The sequence below is a fragment of the Podarcis gaigeae genome (assembly GCF_964106915.1).
Source record: "Podarcis gaigeae genome assembly, chromosome: 13".
NCBI classification, from domain to species: domain Eukaryota; kingdom Metazoa; phylum Chordata; class Lepidosauria; order Squamata; family Lacertidae; genus Podarcis; species Podarcis gaigeae.
In genome coordinates this window covers 6,656,711-6,678,439 of record NC_139689.1, presented here as the reverse complement: position 1 = coordinate 6,678,439, position 21,729 = coordinate 6,656,711, and the positions used below count along the sequence as shown (strand labels likewise).

Sequence of the window (21,729 nt, the reverse complement as noted above, 5' to 3'; positions counted from 1 at the left end):
TAATATTTCTGGGTTAGCGGAGTCTGTAACCTGAAGCGTATGTAACCCGAGGTACAACTGTACAGGATTATGAGTACGAAAGAAAACATGCTTTGTTTCAATTAATTTGCACAAGTATGTATATGAACAAATGCAACCATCTTAATTATGAAAGGAGATCTCACTCCTGTCTCATCTTGGCCCTGTGCCCCTTGATTCAATCTAGCTTCCCCTGTGACTTCCCTGCTGGGGAGCTTTCCTCTCACTTGTTTTTATCTCTCCTGGTGCTTTTGCAGAGATTTCGCCCTGAAACTGGCCTGCGTCCTGGCGGAGAACCCAAACGCCGTCCTCCATGCCCTCACCCTCTCCCACAACCCCTTGGAGGACAAAGGTGAGGAGGTTTCCTGAACCAACAGGGCCTTTGGGGTAAAAAAAAAAGCTTCTCTGCTCTTTGTTCATCTTCGCCCCACTTTGCTTCTCGTCCCCCTTGAACAGGTCTCAGCGCCTTGAGCCAGCAGCTTCTGTGTTTCCCCAAAGGCCTCAGCAAACTTTGCCTTTCCAAGACCAGCATCACTGCTAAAGGTATTAGGCAAAATTGTGTACAAGGAACAGGTGTACAGTGGTGCCTCGCAAGACGAAAATAATTCGTTCCACGAGTCTCTTCGTCTAGCGGTTTTTTTGTCTTGCGAAGCACGGCCATTAGCGGTTAAAAAAAGGGGAAAAAAGGGGGAAAACTCGCAAGAACTCACAAGATGTTTTCGTTTTGCAAAGCAAGCCCATAGGGAAATTCATCTTGCAAAGCACCTTGAAAAACGGAAAACCCTTTCGTCTCGCGAGTTTTTCGTCTTGCGAGGCATTCGTCTTGCGGGGCACCACTATAGAAGGAGAAATTCAGACTCAAATGCTGAGGAATGTTGATGAGGTTTATTTATTTTTTTAAGTAATAATCGCGAACCACTTCCCTCACGAGTTGTGAACGGGGAAGCATTCAAAGAGCTACATAAACTGAACGGTGGTGACTATTCGTGGGCCTGTTTTCCTTTCCCAGGACTCGCCATTCTGTGCCAGACCTTTGGAGCCAACCCAGCCTTCACCAGCTCCCTCCGCCATCTTGACCTGAGCAAAAACCCAGGGTTACTGGGGACGGAGGAGGCGAACGTGAGTGACCCCAGCCTGCAACTTTTGCGGTGATGCAACTGTGGTGCATTTATATTGGACGGCCACACATAGCTCTGCATTCCTAGTTGTTCTGCTTTGTTTCCTCAGTGTTCTCACCCTGTGTAGATTTGCACGATACATTTAGTGCGCTATGATACTGCTTTAAGCAGTCCTAGGTGTCCCCCAAAGCATTCTGGGAGCTGTAGTTCAGTGAAGGTGCTGAGAGTTGTTCGGAGACATCTATTCCCCTCACAGTACTATGATTTCTAGAGTTCCCTGGGAAGAGAGCGACTGTTAAGATGCTCTGAGAATTGTAACTCTGTGAGGGGACTAGGCATTTCCTCACAACTCTCGGCCCCTTAAACTACAGCTCCCAGGATGCTTTGGGGGAAGCCTTGACCATCTAAAGATTGATAGATAAAAATCTTTATTTGCGTCAGCCGCAAGCCATAGCAAAGGAATCAAATACAGCAAAATACCGATATAGCTAGATGGCTAGCTATACAAAATACAGTGGTACCTTGGTTTACAACCATAATCTGTTCTGGAGGTCCGGTTGTAAACCAAAACAGGTTGTAACCCAAGGCGCGCTTTCGCCAATGGGGCCTCCAAAAAATAAGGGGTTGTAATAAAAAAAAAAAAGGATTGTAATCCAAAAAAAGGGACACGCACATCCGCGTTTGACATGGTTGTTCTGCCTGGTGTCGCCACCGCTCCATGTACTTCGTCCCCTCTCACCTCTTTCCTTTCCCCTCATTTTTAGGGCTTCTATTCCTTCCTGGCCCAGCCCAACGCACTGGTTCACCTGGACCTCTCGTCCACAGACTGCGCCGTGGATGCCGTAAGGTTTTAAGAGAGCCGCAGACTCCGGGGGCGGGGGGGCGGGGGCAAGGGTGACGTGGAACGTATGCCGGGTTACGAGGAAAGAGGGATGGCCCCAGCCCCTTAGTGACCGGGATAATCACTCCTCCTCCTTTTCTTGGGTGTATTTTTTTTTTAAATTATTAGTTTTTTTAACATATCATTTCCAACATTCATATAACATAATTTCTTATCTTATACAATATTTTTGACTTCCATCAATTCCTCTGATGATTTTCCATTTTTATCACTTATTCTGCATTTCTTAATTTCTCTATTACTCTTAAATACCATTAACTAATAATTCTCCTCATAGTTTTTCTTGTAATATTTCCTTACAAAACTTCTTGCAATCCTACTAGCGTAGTCTGTTCGTTACCATTACTTTTCAAATAGTTTGTAAATTTACTCCAGTCTTCTAAGAATCTCTGCTCCCGCAGGTTTCGAATCAATCCTTCCTGTTAATTTATCTAACTCTGCATAGTCCATCAGTTTCATCCTCCATTCTTCTTTCGTCAGTAATTCTTCCTGTTTCCATTTTTGTGCCAATAATATTCTTGCTGCCGTCATTGCATATAAAAACAACTTACAAACCTGTCTATTTATATCATCTCCTACAATGCCAAGTAAAAATGCTTCCGCCTTTTGGGTGTCTGTAGGGACGCAGGTGGCGCTGTGGGTTAAAGCCTCAGTGCCTAGGACTTGCCGATCGAAAGGTCGGCGGTTCGAATCCCTGCGGCGGGGTGCGCTCCCGCTGCTCGGTCCCAGCGCCTGCCAACCTAGCAGTTCGAAAGCACCTCCGGGTGCAAGTAGATAAATAGGGACCGCTTACCAGCGGGAAGGTAAACAGTGTTTCTGTGTGCGGCTCTGGCTCGCCACAGCAGCGATGTCACGCTGGCCACGTGACCCGGAAGTGTCTCCGGACAGCGCTGGCCCCTGGCCTCTTGAGTGAGATGGGCGCACAACCCCAGAGTCTGTCAAGACTGGCCCGTACGGGCAGGGGTACCTTTACCTTTACCTTTACCTATGTTGTCAGTGTCTGTCTTGTCAGTGTCTTGTCAGTCAGTGTCTGTTTGGGTGTCTGTCTATCTTGTCAGAGAGCCAGTGTGGTGTAGTGGTTAAGAGCGGTAGTCTCGTAATCTGGGGAACCAGGTTCGATTCCCCGCTCCTCCACCTGCAGCTGCTGGGTGACCCTGGGCCAGTCACGCTTCTCTGAAGTCTCTCAGCCCCACTCACTTCACAGAGTGTTTGTTGTGGATGAGGAAGGGAAAGGAGATTGTTAGCCACTTTGAGAGTCCTTAGGGTAGTGATAAAGTGGGATATCAAATCCAAACTCTTCTTGTTGTTGTCTATCTGTCCCCATAGCTCTTTGGGGCTCTGCTTCACGGCTGCTGCCCACGGCTTAGCTACCTCAACCTGGCACGGAACACCTTCTCCCACAGGTAAGGAACTCCCCTCGTCTCTCTACCCTCTTTCCAGGAGACCCTCCGGTCGGATCAACTTCTGGATGCTCAGAGCGGCAGTGGCGGGGTGGGGGTGGGGTAATGGCTTCTCTGATGGCCTTTGGCTTGGAATCAATTTGATTTCCTCCCCCTCTTCCTTCCTCCCCCCCTTCCTTCCTTCCTTCCTTCCTTCCTTCCTTCCTTTCTCCTTCTGTGATGGAACTCCTACTTAAGGACTTCCCTGGCTTTTTTCTGGCCCACGTAGGACCAGTCTGGATAGTTGGGCTTGGTGAAGACTTGACATTTTCATCCCCCCATAAGTTTTTGATTTGAGTTTCCCCTGAAACGCGGCTGTGTTTTAATGTTTCAATGTTGTATTTTAATCTTGTTTTAAAGTTGTATTTCAATCAATTGTTTTTATATCGGGTGTTAGCTGCCCTTAGCCCAGTCTTGGCTGGGGAGGGCGGAGTATAAATAAAATTTATTATTATTATTATTCCTCTGTCTCCCTCTGCAGGAAAGGAAAGGGACTGCAGCCATCTCTCAAGCAGTTTTTCTGCAGTGCCTATTCCCTCACCTATGTGAACCTGTCAGGCATCAAAATGCCCGTGGAGGCATTAAGGTGAGCACCCGCCACTTGCCCCCCTGCACCCTGTCGCTCCAAAAACACTGTGTACATGCGCGTTAAGACTCTATCCCGCCATTAGGTTTTCCAGCTGGCCACTTGGAATGCTCCCCTCTCTTGGGTTGCCGGGTCTCTGGAACACAGAAAGACCCCTTAAGGTTAACAATAACAATAATTTTATTTGTATCCCACCCTCCACGGCCAAAGCCAGGCTCAGAGCGGCTAACATAATAAAAATCAAACAATATGCATAATACAATATACAATATGCAAGTAAAATAACATTCAACATTCATTAAAGTAATATAGACTATTAAATATGGCAAATCAAAATGGAGGATTTTGCAACGCTGAACAAGATATCTTTGATTTTATGAGTGAAGCAAGAAGAAAAAGGTATTATAGGATTCGAACAAGAATGAGCTTCTTTTTTGAGTCGGACCTTTCGGTCTAACTAGCTCAGCATTTCATACACTGACTGGCAGCAGGTGCCCAAGGTTTCAGACAGGGGATGTTCCCAGCTCCTGGGACTGTCTGCATGCAAAGCTCTGTCCCTGAGCTGTCTTTGGGGCCCATGAGATGGGGTGTGGTGACCTCAGACCAAGGGGGACCTCACAATGTCATGGGGTCACCATCCCACAAAAGACAAAAAAAAAAAAAGCAAAACTAATACATGGAATGTGGTCCAGTGGTAAGGACAATGACTTCTTCTTCTTCTTCTTCTTCTTCTTCTTCTTCTTCTTCTTTTATTATTTGTACCCTGCCTAGTTTGCCCAAGCCACTCTGGCCAGCATCCAACAAAATATAAAAACACAGTAAGACATACACCTGACATTAAAAACGTCCCTGTACAGGGATGCCTTCAGATGTCTTCTAAAAGTCAGGTAGTTGTTTATTTATTTATTTATTGTTGATGCGAGGGTGTTCCACAGGGCGGCGCCACCACCGAGAAGGCCCTCTGCCTGGTTCCCTGTAACTTCACTTCTTGCAGTGAGGGAACCACCAGAAGGCCCTTGGAGCTGGACTTCAGTGTCCAGGCTGAACGAAGAAGAGACACGAAGGCCCAGAAGGATGAGAGCATTTCTGTGCCTTGCCTGTTGCTCTGGGAAGGGAATAGCGGCTTCTTCATAACTCTCAGCGCCTTTAACTACACTTCCCAGGATTCTCTTGGGGAAGCCATTTCTGTTTAAAGCGGTATGATACTGCTTTAAATGCATAGTGCGGATGGGACCTTCAACACGTGGACATTGCCAGAGTGAGGGTGGCTGGTGTAGGGTAACAGGCTAGCTAGCTCCCAGGACTTCTGAGAAACTACAGTTTCCTGCAACATTCTCACATGATTGCCATGACGAACCTAAGACTGGTTCAAGCTTCCAGTGCCACGTCCATGGGCTCTGCTGCCCTCTGCTGGAGGGAGGCCCTGACTATTTGAGTGATAGCCACCACCTCGGAAAGCTGTAAACTTTGTACTGTTTTTTATGTTGTTAGATTTTTACCGTGTACAGTGGTACCTCAGGTTAAGTACTTAATTCGTTCTGGAGGTCCGTTCTTAACCTGAAACTGTTCTTAACCTGAAGCACTACTTTAGCTAATAGGGCCTCCTGCTGCTGCCGCGCTGCTGTTCTCATCCTGAAGCAAAGTTCTTAACCCGAGGTACTATTTCTGGGTTAGTGGAGTCTGTAACTTGAAACGTATGTAACCTGAAGCGTATGTAACCCAAAGTACCACTATATATAGATTGCTGCACAACGCCTTATTATACTGTGTGAACTGGCTGTATAGAAACACAAACGAGGGTTAGACAAATTCACGCAGAACAAGGCTCTCAGCGGTCACTGGTGACAATGGTTGTTGTCTCTTGCTGCCCGGCCACAGCAGAGCTCGGTGGTGAGAGAGGCAAGCCAAGCAGCCATGTCGGGGGGGGGGGGGGACTTGGCTGCAGGCAGAGTCTGTATACAAGGTCCAGTCCAGTCCTAAGCTCAGGAGTATCTCAGTTCACTTAGTCAGACGATTCAGGGGTCAAGAAAGTCGAGAGTCACAAGAAGCAAGAAGAAGCAAGGTCTGGCCAGGAATGACAAACGTCATTTCCAGCAACTGACTGAGGCTGGAAACCCTGTTTAAGAGCCAACTGGTTCACATCAGGAGCAAGAAGGCTGATCAGCGGCAGGTGGAGTCACTCTGCTTCCTGCCCCCTTCAGGCTGCTGCTCAGCAGGTGAAGCAAATTCCTGGCCAATGACAACAATGGCTGTTCTCTCCCTCTGCGTCAAAGGAGCCGTCCGTAATCAGACGGTTCAAAGATGGCGTTAACTCTTCATCAGCAAAAACACGACCTCCACAGACTTGGTTGAATGTCAGGCCTTATGAGCAGAGCTGCTCGTTCCCGGTGGTCTTCCTCCATGAAAATCATTTGCCGAGACTGAAAGTCCTCTCCTTCTCCTCAGGGGTTTTCCCCAAGGAATCGGAGACTGCGCCTGCATGCAGCCAACCTCTCCTCCGCCCCTTTCATGCCTCTTCTGGTTCGGGGTAGGCCACAGAATACCAGTTTCTGAGAACCACAAGCAGAAAGAGTTGACCTTTAAAGCCCTAAAAGGCCTCGGTCCAGTATATCTGAAGGAGCGTCTCCACCCCTATCGTTCAGCCCAGACACTGAGATCCAGTGCCGAGGGCCTTCTGGCGGTTCCCTCATTGCGAGAAGTGAAGTTACAGGGAACCAGGCAGAGGGCCTTCTCGGTGGTGGCACCGCCCTGTGGAAACCCTCCCATCAAGGAAATAAACAACTACCTGACTTTTAGAAGACATCTGAAGGCAGCCCTGTTTAGGGAAGTTTTAATGTTTGATGTATTACAGTATTTTAATATTTTTTTTGGAAGCCTCCCAGAGTGGCTGGGGAAGCCCAGCCAGATGGGTGGGGTATTAATAATAATAATAATAATAATAATAATAATAATAATAATAATAATTATTATTTATTATTACTATTATTATTATTGATGTTGAATTTTCTGCATGCAGAGCAGGATTTTGCTCACTCAGATGTCCCTAGTTCGCTTCTTTAAACCACAATATGTCCTTGCCTTCCTCGCTCAGGTCTCTTTTCCAAGGTCTGTCGGCCAACACCCACCTCAGCGAACTCCACCTGGACCTGAGTGGATGTGAGGTAAATCGGGGTGGGGCGAATGGGGTGGGCTTCTTGTGCAGACGTCTTCTCAGAGAGGAGGCGTTGGGGGCCGAGCTGCTTCCATGTGAGGCGATTTACCTCAGAGCTTCCCAGCATCCATTTGATACGATAGGCCTCTTGAGCTCCCTTTCCTCTCTGAGTCACTCATTAAACCTCTTTCTCTCTTTCTCCATCTTCCTTTCCTTCCTACCTAGTTGCGCTCCCCAGGGGCTCAAGTCCTTCAAGAGCAGCTGTCTGGAATCAGCGCCTTGAGTAGTCTAGATCTTTCTGACAATGGTGAGACCATGATGCTCCCCAGCTGCTGCTCCTGCCTTAATAATAATAATAATAATAATAATAATAATAATAATAATATTTTATTTATATCCTGTCCTCCGAAGCCGGACTCAGAGCAGCTAACAACAGCAAAATATTGTGTTTGCCCTTCCTTGTTGCAGATATTGATATTGTGCAGTCTGAAGTGACTAGAAGCATAAGAACTGACTCCTTCTGGAATAAATAATTGTCCAGACCCATTTAAAAAATATATATTCAAACTTTTACTAGCAGATCTCTTTAAAATAAAACAGAATAAAGCAAATCATGTGTCTGAAATATCCATACAATGTCTTGTGCTCTCCAGCACAGGCTCAGCATCTTGCAAAATACGAAATAATCCAAACAGCAAGGTTTCTCTCTCTCCACAGCTTGCATTCCAGCCTCCAGGCTATTTACTCTCCCTTCAGGAGAGCTTCATTTTACATCTTCACGGTTGAGTTTGGGAGAAAAGACTCACAAAGGCAGCTCCCTTCAAAATGGAGATTTGCAACCCAATACCTCTCACAATATGATCTAAGGTTACAACCCGTATGTGTTAGCTACCAGAGAAACAACAATCAGTTATTCATTAACTTAGCAAAAGCTCAGAGTGCTCTCCTTGGCTTTAATATAGCCCCATGGTGGGGAAAAACCCCATGTTGAATCTTCTGCAATATACCTTCAGCCATTTTTCATTTCTGTGTCAATTAAAGCATTGTACTTAACATTCCTGACCTATCCTGCCACTCCCTCCTCCTCCTTCTCCTCACGCCAGGCTTCGACGCCGACTTGCTGACTCTCGTCCCGGCGCTAGGCAGGAACAAGTCTCTGAAACACCTCTGGCTGGGCAAGAACTTCAACGTCAAATCCCGGTAGGTTTATATATTTACTGAATTTATATACCGCCCTATACCCAGAGGTCTCACGGTGGTTCACAAAACCTGGGTTACATAGAGGCGGATTTAGGGGAGCGCAAACAGTTGGCTCGCACTGGGCGCTGAGCCAAGAGGGAGCTGCAGGGTACACTGCAATAATGATGAGCAACAGAAGGCGAGAGGCATTTGGGCGCTGAATGTTGCTGTCACACAGGGCACCACTGAAATTTCAAAGCCCAAATTCTGCCCCTGGGCCATGTTGCCCCTGGGTTGGGCTATCTAGGACCATCCAGGGCAATGATGTCATGCTGTAGTTTAGTCACTAGGTGGCGCTGCGCTTAAGTTGCTTCCTCGTTTGGAAGGTTTGTAAACCGTTTGACCATAGAGATCTCTGATCGATGTACGAGATGTTAATAAAGTGAGGCTGAAATCCACAATTTTAAAAAAGAAATATGCACAAGTTGATGGTCATTCAAGCACAGGGGGAAACCCAGCGGAACTCTAAAAACAAACTGGAGGTTCCTTTTTGTGGAGAGATTTGTCAAAAGGCAAGCTTGGTTCCATCTTATTAAGTTTATTCATGAACCACCAGAAGCTCCACAAGCCCCTGGCGAGATATGCAAGCGTAGGAGCAGTTCTGCTGCAGAATCATTTCAAGATATACTAAAAAAATCACGCACCCACTGTTGCGTAGGGCCGCAGTGGCACAAAAAACGTGGTTACAAAGCACAGATCCACATTTATTCTCAGGATTTTTGCATTGGGCTACCCCAAACTCACTGTCAAATCACATGTCTGTGGCCACAGCATGAACCACAAAAATCATATACCCACTGTTTCATTCAGAATATTTATTTTCTTGTTTTCCTCCTCTAAAAACTAGGTGTGTTTTATGGTTAGGTGCATCTTATAGAGCGAAAAATACGGTGCCTTATACGGAGCAATTCGTAGATGGAATCACATAAATAAACAAATTGCCCTGACATCCCCACGTTGCTCTTGTTCCTCAGCCTGACATTCCCCCTGTTGTCCCTCTGTAGGACCTTGGAGGAAATCCTTCAGAAGATTGTGCAGGTGATCCAAGAAGAGGAGTGTGTAAGTCAGGGGTCAGCAAACTTTTCCAGCAGGGGGCTGGTAGACTGTCCCTCAGACCTTGTGGGGGGCCGGACTGTATTTTGGAAAAAAGAAAGAAAAAAGAACGAATTCCTATGCCCCACAAATAACCCAGAGATGCATTTTAAATAAAAGCACACATTCTACTCATGTAAAAACACGCTGATTCCCGGACCATCCGCGGGCCGGATTTAGAAGGTGATTGGGCCGGATACGGCCCCCGGGCCTTAGTTTGCCTACCCATGGTGTAAGTCCTTTGCTGTGCGAAAGTGGTGTGGTGGTTTGTAGACTGAAGAGTGGGGCAGGTGGAGAGTTGCAAACTGCAACCTGTGGGGGAAATAAGAGCGACAGTGTGGGTATCTCTGTGGCTGGGTTGCCCGACATATTTTCTTTGCTTGGGTTTCTCCCCCCCCCCCCAATTTGAACGGGGAAACGGAGATGAGGACAGAGCAGATTTTAACCACCGCCCTGCTTTTTCCTGATCTAAATGGACCCCCAACACAGAGACACAAATCTACTATTAGCCTCTTTGGGACCACAAATGCTGGAGCCTGTATTTTATAGGTTTTAAAGATAAACGAGGTTGGCTTCTAAAACAAACATACTGTCAGGGGCTCAGGAGCAGAAGCACAGGGAAGGGAGGAGATGGAGAGCGAAGGGGAAGAATCCGAGGGGAGCGTAGGAGAAGATGACAGTGGCCCGAGAGATTCCATGAGCCTCTCCAGCGAATCGGTAGATTCACAGAAGGGGGCGCCGGTGGCCAGGGCAAGGGGGTTCCCAAGGGGGACACTCCAGAAGCAAGGGGCCAGCGGGGACTCCCAGAGCAGCAGTTGGAAATCAGGACCAGCTTCCCCACCAGAGCATAGTGGGGGGGAAGAGTCCCAGGTATCGGGGCCAACGTATCCCCCACCAGGGAGAGAAGATGAGTCAGGGCTGACCACGCCTCCATCGGAGAGTCAGGCAAAGGAGGGGAGGTCAAGTCCAGCCAGCATCCAGGAAGAGGGAAGCAGTGATAGAAGCAGTGTAACGGTCAGGAGGAAGGTCACTGGGTTGGCGCGAGAGACAAGTTCAAATGTACAGGAGCGCGGGACAGCAGAAAACCCGGATTGGGAACCAGGTCCTAAAGCCCGCCGGAGGCAGGGGGAGGAGTCAGGCGACTCAGCGTCAGAAGAGTCCAGAAAGGGGAATGCCTCAGCGGGCAGGAGGACTCAGAGGAGGAGAGAGCAGAGGAAGAGGTGGAGCAGGGCTAGAATCTTATGGTGTCAGGGGGGAGGAGATTCAGACGGAACTTCGACGGTCTAGGGTTTAAGACGTAGAGCTGCGCGCTGCGGCTTTGAAATGGAAACTGAACTTCAATAAAGACTTTTGTACATAACGACGACCTGGCGTTGGTCGTCTGGGAGCTGGGACCTTGGGGCAGCTCTGACACATACGTTTATTTATTGCTGTTGATTTATTAAATTTGTATACCGCCCTTTATCGACAGACCTCAGAGCAGTTCACAACATAAAATGATGATATAAAAAACACAGAATACATAATAAAAATGAGAACAACAACAGAGCAGTCATCCCACCCCTACCCTTCCACAACACATTTTAAAAGAGATTGGATTTCAATCAGCCAAAGGGCTGGTTAAAGAGGAACATTTTCCTCTGGCTCCTCAAAGTATACAGTGGTATCTCGGTTTACGAACTTAATCCATTCCGGAAGTCCGTTCTTAAACCAAAACCATTCTTAAACCGAGGCGCCCTTTCCCTAATGAGGCCTCCTGCTGCTAGTGGCCTTCTATCATTCGGATTCCGTTCTTAGACCGAGGTAAAGTTCACAAACCGGGACACTACTTCCGGTTTTGCGGAGTTCGTAAACCGAATCATTTGTAATAATAATAATAATAATAATAATTTATACCCTGCCCTTCCCGGTTCATAAAACCAAGCTCAGGGTGGCTAACAACAAATTTAAAACAATTAATGCAACAAAAAAAGTATAAAATACAGTATAAAACGTGAATGACAATAAATTCAGAATTCAAAAATCAATTTAGGGGGAAAATTTATCCAATAAACATTAGATGATCACCAGGGCTAGGTGGCTAAATTAGTCCTATTTGGGCCAGTGAGGAGACCAGGGGAGAATTAGATGTGGGGTCCCAGAGCAGGTAATCTTCATAAAAAGGGGGAGGGGGGAAGGAAGGGGAATAAAAGATCAGGCTAAGTTCAAATTGAAAGCCAGACGGAATAGCTCTGTCTTACAGGCCCAACGGAAGGAGGTTAAATCCTGAAGGGCCCTGGTCTCATGGGACAGAGCATTCCACCAGGTTGGAGCCATCACTGAAAAGGCCCTGGCCCTGGTGGAAGATAGTCTGACTTCCTTAGGGCCCGGGACCTCTAAACTATGGTTGTTCATGGACCTTAAGGTCCTCTGCGGGGCAGACCAGGAGAGGCGGTCTGTAAACAGGACTGTTCTTAAACCGAGGTCCCACTGTATAATGAAGGCGCCACAACATCTTCTTCACACTTTCTCTGTGTATCTTAGGCTATCTATCAATATATATTGGTACCACAATGGCGCAGGCAATTCTTCCCCTTCCCCTTTTATTCTCACAACAACCTTGCAAGGTAGGATAGTCTGAGAGGCGGTGACTGGCTCACGCAGACCCTGTGAGCATCGTGGCTGAGTGGCGATTTGAACCCCGGCCGCCCTCCACCCCCAGTCCTAATCTGGCACTCTTAAGCCCTGTGCCACGATGAGACGCTCGCTCACTCTGTCCTTTTCTTCTTCTTCTTCTTATTATTCTTCTCCTGCCTGCTACCCCGAAGTCCCTGCAGTCTTTCTCCGTTGCCGACTCCCGGCTCAAAACCCGCACCAGCATCCTGATCAACGCCCTGGGCAGCAACACTTGCCTGACCAAAGTGGACCTGAGTGGGAACTGCATGGAGGACATCGGAGCCAAGATGCTGTCGAAAGCCCTGCAGATCAACAGCACGCTGAGGTGGGTGGGGGAAACTGGCCGGTCAGGCAGGGTGGGGGCTTCCCGGATGGTTTGCCCAGCCTTTGAATCTCTGGGGTACACTTGCCCCCCCCCCCCAAATTTTGCCACGTGGACCTGAAAATGCCTGCCTGGACTTCTTTGAGAGGGAAGAGGAAATTTACCTCAGCACTCTCTCCGACTCCTCCCCATCAGCACAAGGATTGCTGCTTGCACAATGGGATCTGTGGAAGGATTAACGCTGGGATCACTTCTCTTCCTCAAATCTGCACTAGCAAATCGAGGAAATCCCCAATAATAGATTTAGAGGGTGAATTTGTGGAGGAGGAGAAGGGGTGGGGAAGTCCACTGGCAGTAGCCTTGTCCTGAGGGGACGCTGAGTTAGGGTAGCGCTGTGTTGGCTGCAACCCTACCCCCCCAAAACCCCCCAAATAGTATGGAGGTTTGTATAATCATAGAGTTGGAAGGGACCGCAAAGGTAATCTGGTACAACCCGCTGCAAAGCTCGATCCCACAACCTGGAGATTATAAGTGGGGGATGAAATGGGAAACCAGGGAAGGGAAAACGTAATGGAGTATTCTAAGAATGGGCTCCTGGTCAGGTGTACTGTGTCTTCCTATCTTCTTTGGTGATCACTCGTAGCTGAGTAAGATTGTCTTCCATAAACACGGTTTTATCAGTGAGTCCGTGACTGTGGAGACCAATTCTGGATCCGCACGTCCTTCCACAGTGGGGACATCGGTTTCAGGGCGGGAGTTGATCACGGTGAGGGTTTGCCAAGCGTGCCTTCCTCTTAGCGCATTTCTCCCTTTCGTCCTGAGTTCAAGTGTCTTCAAAGCTGACGACACCTTTGGTAAAGGCTGTTCTCCAGTTGGAGCGCTCACAGGCCAGTCTTTCCCAGTTGTTGGTGTTTATACTACCTTTTTAAAGATTTGCCTTGAGAGAGTCTTTAAACCTCTTTTGTCGACCACCAGCATTACGCTTCCCCTTTTTAGGTTCGGAATAGAGTAGTTGCTAACGGAGGCTGTTTCACATAACTGCTGTTTGGCAGCCAAGGAGGGAAGGAACTCAATTGCTGGTTGTGGGTCAGGAATTGATAAGTCAAAACAAGAGGTGGGATCACAACCGCTACTTGCCCCCCCCCCTCTTGTTTTCAAGGAGTATTTCCTGGGATAAGAACAATACAACTGCACAAGGCTTTCAGGACATCGCCAGGGCCTTGGAGAAGTGAGTAACTAGAGTGGTTTTTGTGCTCCTTTTCCTCGAGGGAATTGAGGGGGCGGAGCTACCAACATGGCTTCTCGTGTTCACAAAGAGAGTATGTAGAATCCTAGAATCCTAGAGTTGGAAGAGACCACAAGGGCCATCGAGTCCAACCCCCTGCCAAGCAGGAAACCCCATCAGAGCACTCCTGACATATGGTTGTCAAGCCTCTGCTTAAACACCTCCAAAGAAGGAGACTCCACCACACTCCTGGGCAGCAAATTCCACTGTCAAACAGCTCTTACTGTCAGGAAGTTCTTCCTAATGTTCAGGTGGAATCTTCTTTCTTGTAGTTTGGATCCATTGCTCCGTGTCCGCTTCTCTGGAGCAGCAGAAAACAACCTTTCTCCCTCCTCTATGTGACATCCTTTTATATATTTGAACATGGCTATCATATCACCACTTAACCTCCTCTTCTCCAGGCTAAACATGCCCAGCTCCCTTAGCCGTTCCTCATAAGGCATCGTTTCCAGGCCTTTGACCATTTTGGTTGCCCTCGTCTGGACACGTTCCAGTTGGTCAGTGTCCTTCTTGAACTGTGGTGCCCAGAACTGGACACAGTACTCCAGGTGAGGTCTAACCAGAGCAGAATACAGTGGCACTATTACTTCCCTTGATCTAGATGCTATACTTCTATTGATGCAGCCCAGAATTGCATTGGCTTTTTTAGCTGCCGCGTCACACTGTTGGCTCATGTCAAGTTTGTGGTCAACCAAGACTCCTAGATCCTTTTCACATGTACTGCTCTCAAGCCAGGTGTCACCCATCTTGTATTTGTGGCTTAGAGGTTTCTGAAACGTTAAGTGGTTTATAAATGCTTTCGAATAAATAAATAAAACGGCCTCTTTTGCAGCAACTACACCCTCAAGTTCATGTCCTTCCCAATGAGTGACATCACGGCAGCCTACCGAAACGCCCCTGAGAGGACGGACGAGGTGTGGCAAAAGGTGAGCCCTGCCCCTTGCCTATGGGCCTCGGGATGAGGGGAATAATTGTTGGTTTGCAAGACCCCTCCATAGAGGCTGGCCCCTCTCACTGTCCTCGGAGCTTGCATACCGGTAACCTCCTCTGGCTGATATCCAGGCAGACCAGGGAGATTTTGATAGGCGACATTTTCCCAAGTGTGGGTAAAATGCACAACCCCTCCCTCCTGCTTTCGCAGGGGAAAGAAAATAAGTCAGAAATCTAGAAGAAGACTGGAGGAAATTTAAAAATTATTTGCAGAAATATTGCAAAATTAATGAATGTTAGAATGTTGTTGGACAGAAATTAAGTGGTTACCAGCTGTAAAGTGAAAGTGGAGTAATAAGCTAAAATAAGTTACAAATAAGTTATAATAAGGATTTGCTGAATTAAGATTCAAACTGGAATACAAAAGGGGGAGGTGAGAGGAGGTTCGAGAAACAAGGTAATAGAAATAAGTTTTGGAAACTATATTTGTTTTGTTTTGTTTTTTCTTTTTTGATTGTGTACTTTTGTATTTTTGTATTTCTGTTTTTTTGTATTAAATTGGAAAATCTAAAAAAAAAAGAAAAAAGAAAAAAAAGAAAATAAGTCAGAAATCTATTTCCATGATGTTTATTTCTGACATTGGAGCACTAGAGAAAAACACGTCCTTTCAGGTCAAGTTCTTCCAGCAAGTCAGACAAATTTCCTGTACATGCGCACTCGGAAGGTTTTAAGTTACACTCTTCACAAAGACTTATCCAGCCTGTGAACGTCCTGGGAAACTCTTTCCCAGAGATAAGCGCATCATGTGGTGTCAACAGTCTGGCTGTCTGCAGCGGTGATGTTTCCATATACTGACAATAATTTGGTCCCGTTTGCGTTTTAGCGAGAAACTACCCAACTCGTTCCTCTCGAGCGATCCTTAAGCACTTGCACTTCTGCGAATTTTACACTTGCCGCTGCCCCCCCAGCCAAGTAATGTGTGTAAAAATGGACATATGGGGAGAAAGTCTGGATACAAAAGTCTTTATATGTGTAAATAACACACAAGGGGCGTTTTATGAGGGAAAATTGCTTGAAAAACTGTGTATAAAGTGGTTGCGTTCCGTTCGACATCCGAAACGTTCGAAAACCGAGGCGCAAAGGGCGGCCTGCAAATTTACAGAGAAAATTGAGAACAATACAGCAGTACCTCAGCGGAAGCCATTCGACTTCCGAGGTGCGTTCGAAAACGGGAGCATTTACTTCTAGGTTTACAGCATTCAAGTTCTGAAACGTCCGTCAACGGAGACATTCGAGAACCGAGGTACCACCGTATCATAGCTATCAACATTTCCCTTTTTTAAAGGGTAATTCCCTTTTTCCGAATAGGATTCCTCGCAAGAAAAGGGAAAAGTTGACAGCTATGCTCTGTATTGGGTGGAGCGGCATACAGAAATTCAGGGCAAGAGGGAAATTGAGTTTTTGTGAGGATTTCTTTAGAAATCGTCGTCTGCGGCAGTTGTAGCGGAGAATAGATTTGGACTTCTGACGCGCAGGAGTGTCGCCAAATCCCAGCTTTAGCATGATTCCTCCCGGATCTCTTTCCCCCCTTCCTCTCTCCCCTTCAGATCCAGTGGTGTCTCCTTAGGAACAACCACTCACAGAAGTTCCCCCAGGACCAAGCCTTCCGCCTCCACCAGGGAATCGTCACCAATAGCGCCGAGCAAGTAAACGTTCCCATCTCCCTGTTCGGCACACACTTGCCACCCCTTCCCGCGAATTCCCGTGGGGAACGAGTGGGGCCTGTCCGCCCCATGCCCGGAGGGGCTGCTGTGATTGGCTGGCCAGTGGGTTCGGGACTTGGCGCCTTGGCGAGGGGCAGGAGCTAATGGCCCCCTGTCTTGCCCCTTCCCTAGATGATGAGCCGCCTCTGTGTCAGGGTCCAGGAAGAGGTGCGGTTGCTGCGGACCTGCTCCACCGACACGATCCAGGAGGAAGTGCTCTACGCCCGGGAACTCATGAAGGAAGCCAAGAACTCGCGGGCGGTGAGCGTCATCTGTTTATTTACATTCCTGGCCCCACGTTTCCTCCGAGGATCTAAAGGTGTTGCGCATGTGGTTCATTTCCCCCTCTTAATTTAATGCTCACGACAACCCTGTGAGGTAGGTTAGCCAGTGTTTCCCAAACTTGGGCCTCCAGCTGTTTTTGAACTACAATTCCCATCATCCCTGACCACTGGTCTTGCTAGCTAGGGATAATGGGAGTTGTAGTCCAAAAACAGCTGGAGGCCCAAGGTTGGGAAACACTGAATTCTAGTTCAACCCCCTGCACTGCAGGAATCACAGCGAAACCATTCTTGATTTGTTTGTTTGTTTGTTTGTTTGTTTGTTTGCTTGTTTGTTTCTAAAATTTCTATACTGCCCTCCACCCATAGATCTCATGGCTGTTCCCAACCTAAACACATATACATGATGCATAATTAAAAATAAGAAGGTGAATAGAATAGAATTTTATTATTACGGTCACAAACCAGTTCCGGGTCACTTCCCAAGGTTGGGAAACACTGGGTTAGACTGAGAGGCAGTGAGAGGACGAAAGTCACCCCAGGGAGCTTTGTGGCTGATATAACTTCATATTGAAATTGAATTGATTTGAAATACTTTATTGTCACTTCTACAACTTGTATACACTGAGATTACATGAGCACCCCCCACTCAGCTCTCTTAGTCTTAATTCTCCTCGTTTACTGATTCACACCCACCAAACCCGAAAGTCAGTTGCCCTGTTGTTATCTTTTCATTCAGCAGTCTAACAGCCCATGGATAGAAGCTGTTCTTTACCCTTTTGGTGCAACTGCTTCTATATCTTCTCCCCGAGGGCAGGAGATCAAGAAAGTGCCGGCCAGGGTGTGAATCATCCCTGAGAATTTTCCTCACTCTCCTGAGGCAACGTTCTTCTGCTATTTCATCCAGCGGATTTATGGGACAGCCCATAATATCTTGTGATGTGTTCACCACCCTTTCTTCGCCATGTCAGCTATTTATTTATTTAAAGGGATGCGGGTGGCACTGTGGGTTAAACTACAGAGCCCAGGACTTGCTGATCAGAAGGTCGGCGGTTCGAATCCCCGCGATGGGGTGAGCTCCCATTGCTCAGTCCCTGCTCCTGCCAACCTAGCAGTTCGAAAGCACACCAGAGCAAGTAGATAAATAGGTACTGCTCCAGTGGGAAGGTAAACGGCGTTTCCGTGCGCTGTTCTGGTTCGCCAGAAGCGGCTTAGTCATGCTGGCCACATGACCTGGATGCTGTACGCCGGCTCCCTTGGCCAATAAAGCAAGATGTGCACCGCAACCCCAGAGTCAGTCACGACTGGTCCTAATGGTCAGGGGTCTCCTTTACCTTTACCTATGACCGTAATAGAGATTTGTAGTGTACTGAATTTCTCTCCCAAACGTTCTCTGTGAAAATGTGGATCCAAACCCAAACTGCAGAAGGGTCTCTGTAGGTGTTTCCTTGTGTGCTTTTTAATGATTATATTTTTATTGAAGTTTATTGAATAAAAAACAAACACAGAGAGAAAAGCACCCACGAAGCATCCTTTCTCTTTTTCTCTCTCAGCTCTTCCCCAGCCTGTATGAGCTTGGGCACATTTTGGCCAGCGACGGTCCAGTCCGGCACAGGCTAGAATCAGTGGCTAACGAGGTCTCAAAAGCAGTCGACAAGGAACTGCAGGTATTGCGAGGGCACGGTCCTGTTTTCGTTTTGCTTTTCTGTTCTTCGTTTACTGCATTTAAAAACCCCACTTTTCTTCTAAAAGAGCTCAAGGGCGGCATACGTTGTTCTCCCCGCTCCTTGTTTTATCTCCACAACAGCCCTGTGAGGTAGGTTGGGCTGAGCTGTTGTGCATGGCCCACGGCCACCCAGCGAGCGTCCCGTTATCTGAACCCAGGTCCTAATCCAGGCTTCCTCAAATTCGGCCCTCCAGATGTTTTTGGCTAGTAGGACCAGTGGTCAGGGATGATGGGAATTGTAGTCTCAAAACATCGGGAGTTTGAGGAAGCCAGTCCTAATCCAACCCTCTCATCCGGGCTTCCAATAGAATATTAAAAACACGATAAAACATCAAACATTAAAAACTTCTCTAAACAGGGCTGCCTTCAGGTGCCTTTGTTTGTTTCTTTGACATCTGAGGGGAGGGTGTTCTACAGGGCGGGCGCCACTACCAAGAAGGCCCTCTGCCTAGTTTCCTGTAACCTCACTTTTCGCAGGAAGGGAACTGCCAGAAAGCCCTCGGAGCTGAACCTCCATGTCAGGGCTGAACGATGGGGGTGGTGATGCTCCTTCAGGTATACTGGGCCGATGCCGTTTAGGGCTTTCAAGGTCAGCACCAACACTTTGAATTGTGCCCGGAAACGTACTGGGAGCCGTTGTAGGTCTTTCAGGTGTTATATGGTCTCGGTGGCCACTTCCAGTCACCAGTCTGGCTGCCACATTCTGGATTAATTGTAGTTTCCGGGTCACCTTCAAAGGTAGCCCCACGTAGTGCGCATTGCAGTAGTCCAAGCCAGGAGATAACCAGAGCATATGGAAGCAAGGGAATATAAACATTTATGAGCTCATTGCTGCACCTGCTACCAATTAATTGTGGGGTTATCTTTGACTACGAAGATCAGGCATAGGCAAACTCGGCCCTCCCGATGTTTTGGGACTACAATTCCCATCACCCCTAGCTAACAGGACTGGTGGTCAGGGATGATGGGAATTGTAGTTCCAAAACATCTGGAGGGCCGAGTTTGCCTGTGCCTGACCAAGATGGTGTTTGCAGAGTTTTTGGAACGGTTCACCTTTGGTTCAACACACCAAGAGGCTCAAAGAAGCCTGCGGTTGCCATGGTGACCAAATAAATGGAGGAGAAGGCCCCTTGGGCCTTCAGGAACCGGTCAGCCCTCTGCAGGAACACCCGTCGCCTTGTGCGAAAGGGCGGGTTTGATTCTTGAGAAAGACGCCCACCGCGTTGTTGGCATCAGGGCATCCCACAATGCTCTTCTCTTGCCCAGCCAGCTGCTCTACTGTGCTGGGCCAGGGGGGTAACATGAGCAACGCGGTTCAGGTCCGGTCCCAAATCCAAGGGTCAGTCCAACAGGGCAACGGCAGGACATGAGGCAGAAAACCAGGCAAGGTCAAGATCTCAGGCAGGTTCTGGCAAACAGCAATGTTGCTCCCACAACCTGAGGCATGGTCCAACAGCCTTTTATCTTTGTCTGGGTAACGGCCGGTCCTGATCCCCCGGTGACTCACCTCCCTGTCTCGCCCGAAGGCGAGCACTCCTCCTGCGAGTACTCAGGTCTCTCCTTCTCTCAGACCTCAGTCTCTGCAGCTCGGGAGACGTCGGTGGGTTACTAGACCCAGGGGCCACCTCAGCCTCCCCTGACCCAACCAGTAGTGGAGCAGCTGTAAGTGATGGCCCAGCTGAAGGCAAGAAGGTAATCTCCGCATCTGGAGCCAGGGCAGGCTCAGGCCCCTGACTCGGCCCAGCTGGTGCTTGTCACAGGGGAACCTGTGCAGGCTGGGGCTGTTCAGAATCAGGCCCAGACTCGGTTCAGATGCCGCCTGAGGCAAAGGACTGAGACTCCTCTGGTTCCAAGTCTGAGCCTGAGTCCCAGGCCATCACACCTGCTTCTTCTCTCCCCTCTGCAGGTGATCCTGGAGTCCATGGTTTCCCTCACCCAGGAGCTGTGCCCACATGCCGTCCAGGCAGCGGAAGAGCACAACAAGATGCTGGCGGCCGTTTCGGAGCGCGTCACCGTGCCCCGAAACTTCATCCGGGGGGCTCTGCTGGAGCAGGCTGGGCAGGACATTCAGAATAAGCTCAAGTGAGGAGCAGGACGGCGCGGAGGGGGTGCCATGCGGGGGCTGAGAATGGCGCTTTTCACAGACAAAGCGGGTTCTCTGCCACTGAGCTACTGCCCCATAAGCTGGTGAGGGGGCGTGGAGGCAGTCATGCTATCCGAAGTGGGTCCTGGCCAGGGCTGGATTTAGGTTTGATGAGGGTAAACTGAAGGTAATGGGGCCCTTTATATATCCAGCTGTCCTTTGCCAACAACAAATTGTCGCTGTTTTTTGCGTTGAATATATGCTGTATGGTAATTTACGGACCTAATAGGTACCTACAGCCATTTGCACATAACAGAATATGTATTTTATCAAAGTAATTGTTGAATTCAAATACAATTAAGAAGAAGTATATTAATAGTGAAATACAGCAGAACCTCGACTTAACCACCACCCCACTCGCGAACAATCTGACTCGCGGACACGGCAAACCTGGAAGTAAATACTGGGTTTGCCGCGATTCGCACACGTGCAGAACGGCGCTTCTCCCAGTGACCCGGATCGACTCACGAACGGACCTCCGGAACGGATTCCGTCCGTGAGTAGAGGTTCCACTGTACAATTAGGGAGAAGTATATTAATAGTGGGGCGCGGGTGGTGCTGTGGTCTTAAGCACAGAGCCTAGGGCTTGCCTATCAGAAGGTCGGCAGTTCGAATCCCCGTGACGGGGTGAGCTCCCATTGCTCGGTCCCTGCTCCTGCCAACCTAGCAGTTCAAAAGCACGTCAAAAGTGCAAGTAGGTACCGCTCCAGCGGGAAGTTAAACAGCGTTTCCGTGCGCTGCTCTGGTTCGCCAGAAGCGGCTTAGTCCTGCTGGCCACATGACCCGGAAGCTGTATGCTGGCTCCTTCGGCCAATAAAGCGAGATGAGCACCGCAACCCCAGAGTTGTCCGTAACTGGACCTAACGGTCAGGGGTCCCTTTACCTTTACCTATATTAATAGTGAAATATTTCTGAAGCTCTAACTTAACATGATTTTTTTATTCATAACAAACTTAATAATGCAAACACATTGGTATTTGGCAATAACAAAAAATCCTTTAGAAACACAATTTACAAAGTCGCAAAATCTAGTCTCTAGAAACTTGCTGCAATGTGAAATAATAATAGGTGTAAATATAT

At 48.1% G+C, this 21,729-nt stretch overlaps 1 protein-coding gene across 1 annotated transcript in view; it reads left to right on the top strand.

Annotated features, from left to right (window-relative positions):
- The window catches only part of CARMIL3 (capping protein regulator and myosin 1 linker 3), an 87,095-nt gene that overhangs the window by 42,483 nt on the left and 22,883 nt on the right, over nt 1-21,729 (top strand). Inside the window, exons 11-27 of the mRNA XM_083706503.1 lie at nt 276-370; nt 475-561; nt 1,028-1,137; nt 1,901-1,978; nt 3,364-3,440; nt 3,958-4,062; nt 7,154-7,223; nt 7,439-7,520; nt 8,317-8,413; nt 9,457-9,511; nt 12,352-12,524; nt 13,681-13,749; nt 14,639-14,732; nt 16,344-16,442; nt 16,632-16,760; nt 18,334-18,447; nt 20,413-20,588. Coding sequence (XP_083562629.1) covers nt 276-370; nt 475-561; nt 1,028-1,137; nt 1,901-1,978; nt 3,364-3,440; nt 3,958-4,062; nt 7,154-7,223; nt 7,439-7,520; nt 8,317-8,413; nt 9,457-9,511; nt 12,352-12,524; nt 13,681-13,749; nt 14,639-14,732; nt 16,344-16,442; nt 16,632-16,760; nt 18,334-18,447; nt 20,413-20,588 — 1,710 coding nt within the window. The remainder of the gene's footprint in view (nt 1-275; nt 371-474; nt 562-1,027; nt 1,138-1,900; nt 1,979-3,363; nt 3,441-3,957; nt 4,063-7,153; nt 7,224-7,438; nt 7,521-8,316; nt 8,414-9,456; nt 9,512-12,351; nt 12,525-13,680; nt 13,750-14,638; nt 14,733-16,343; nt 16,443-16,631; nt 16,761-18,333; nt 18,448-20,412; nt 20,589-21,729) is intronic.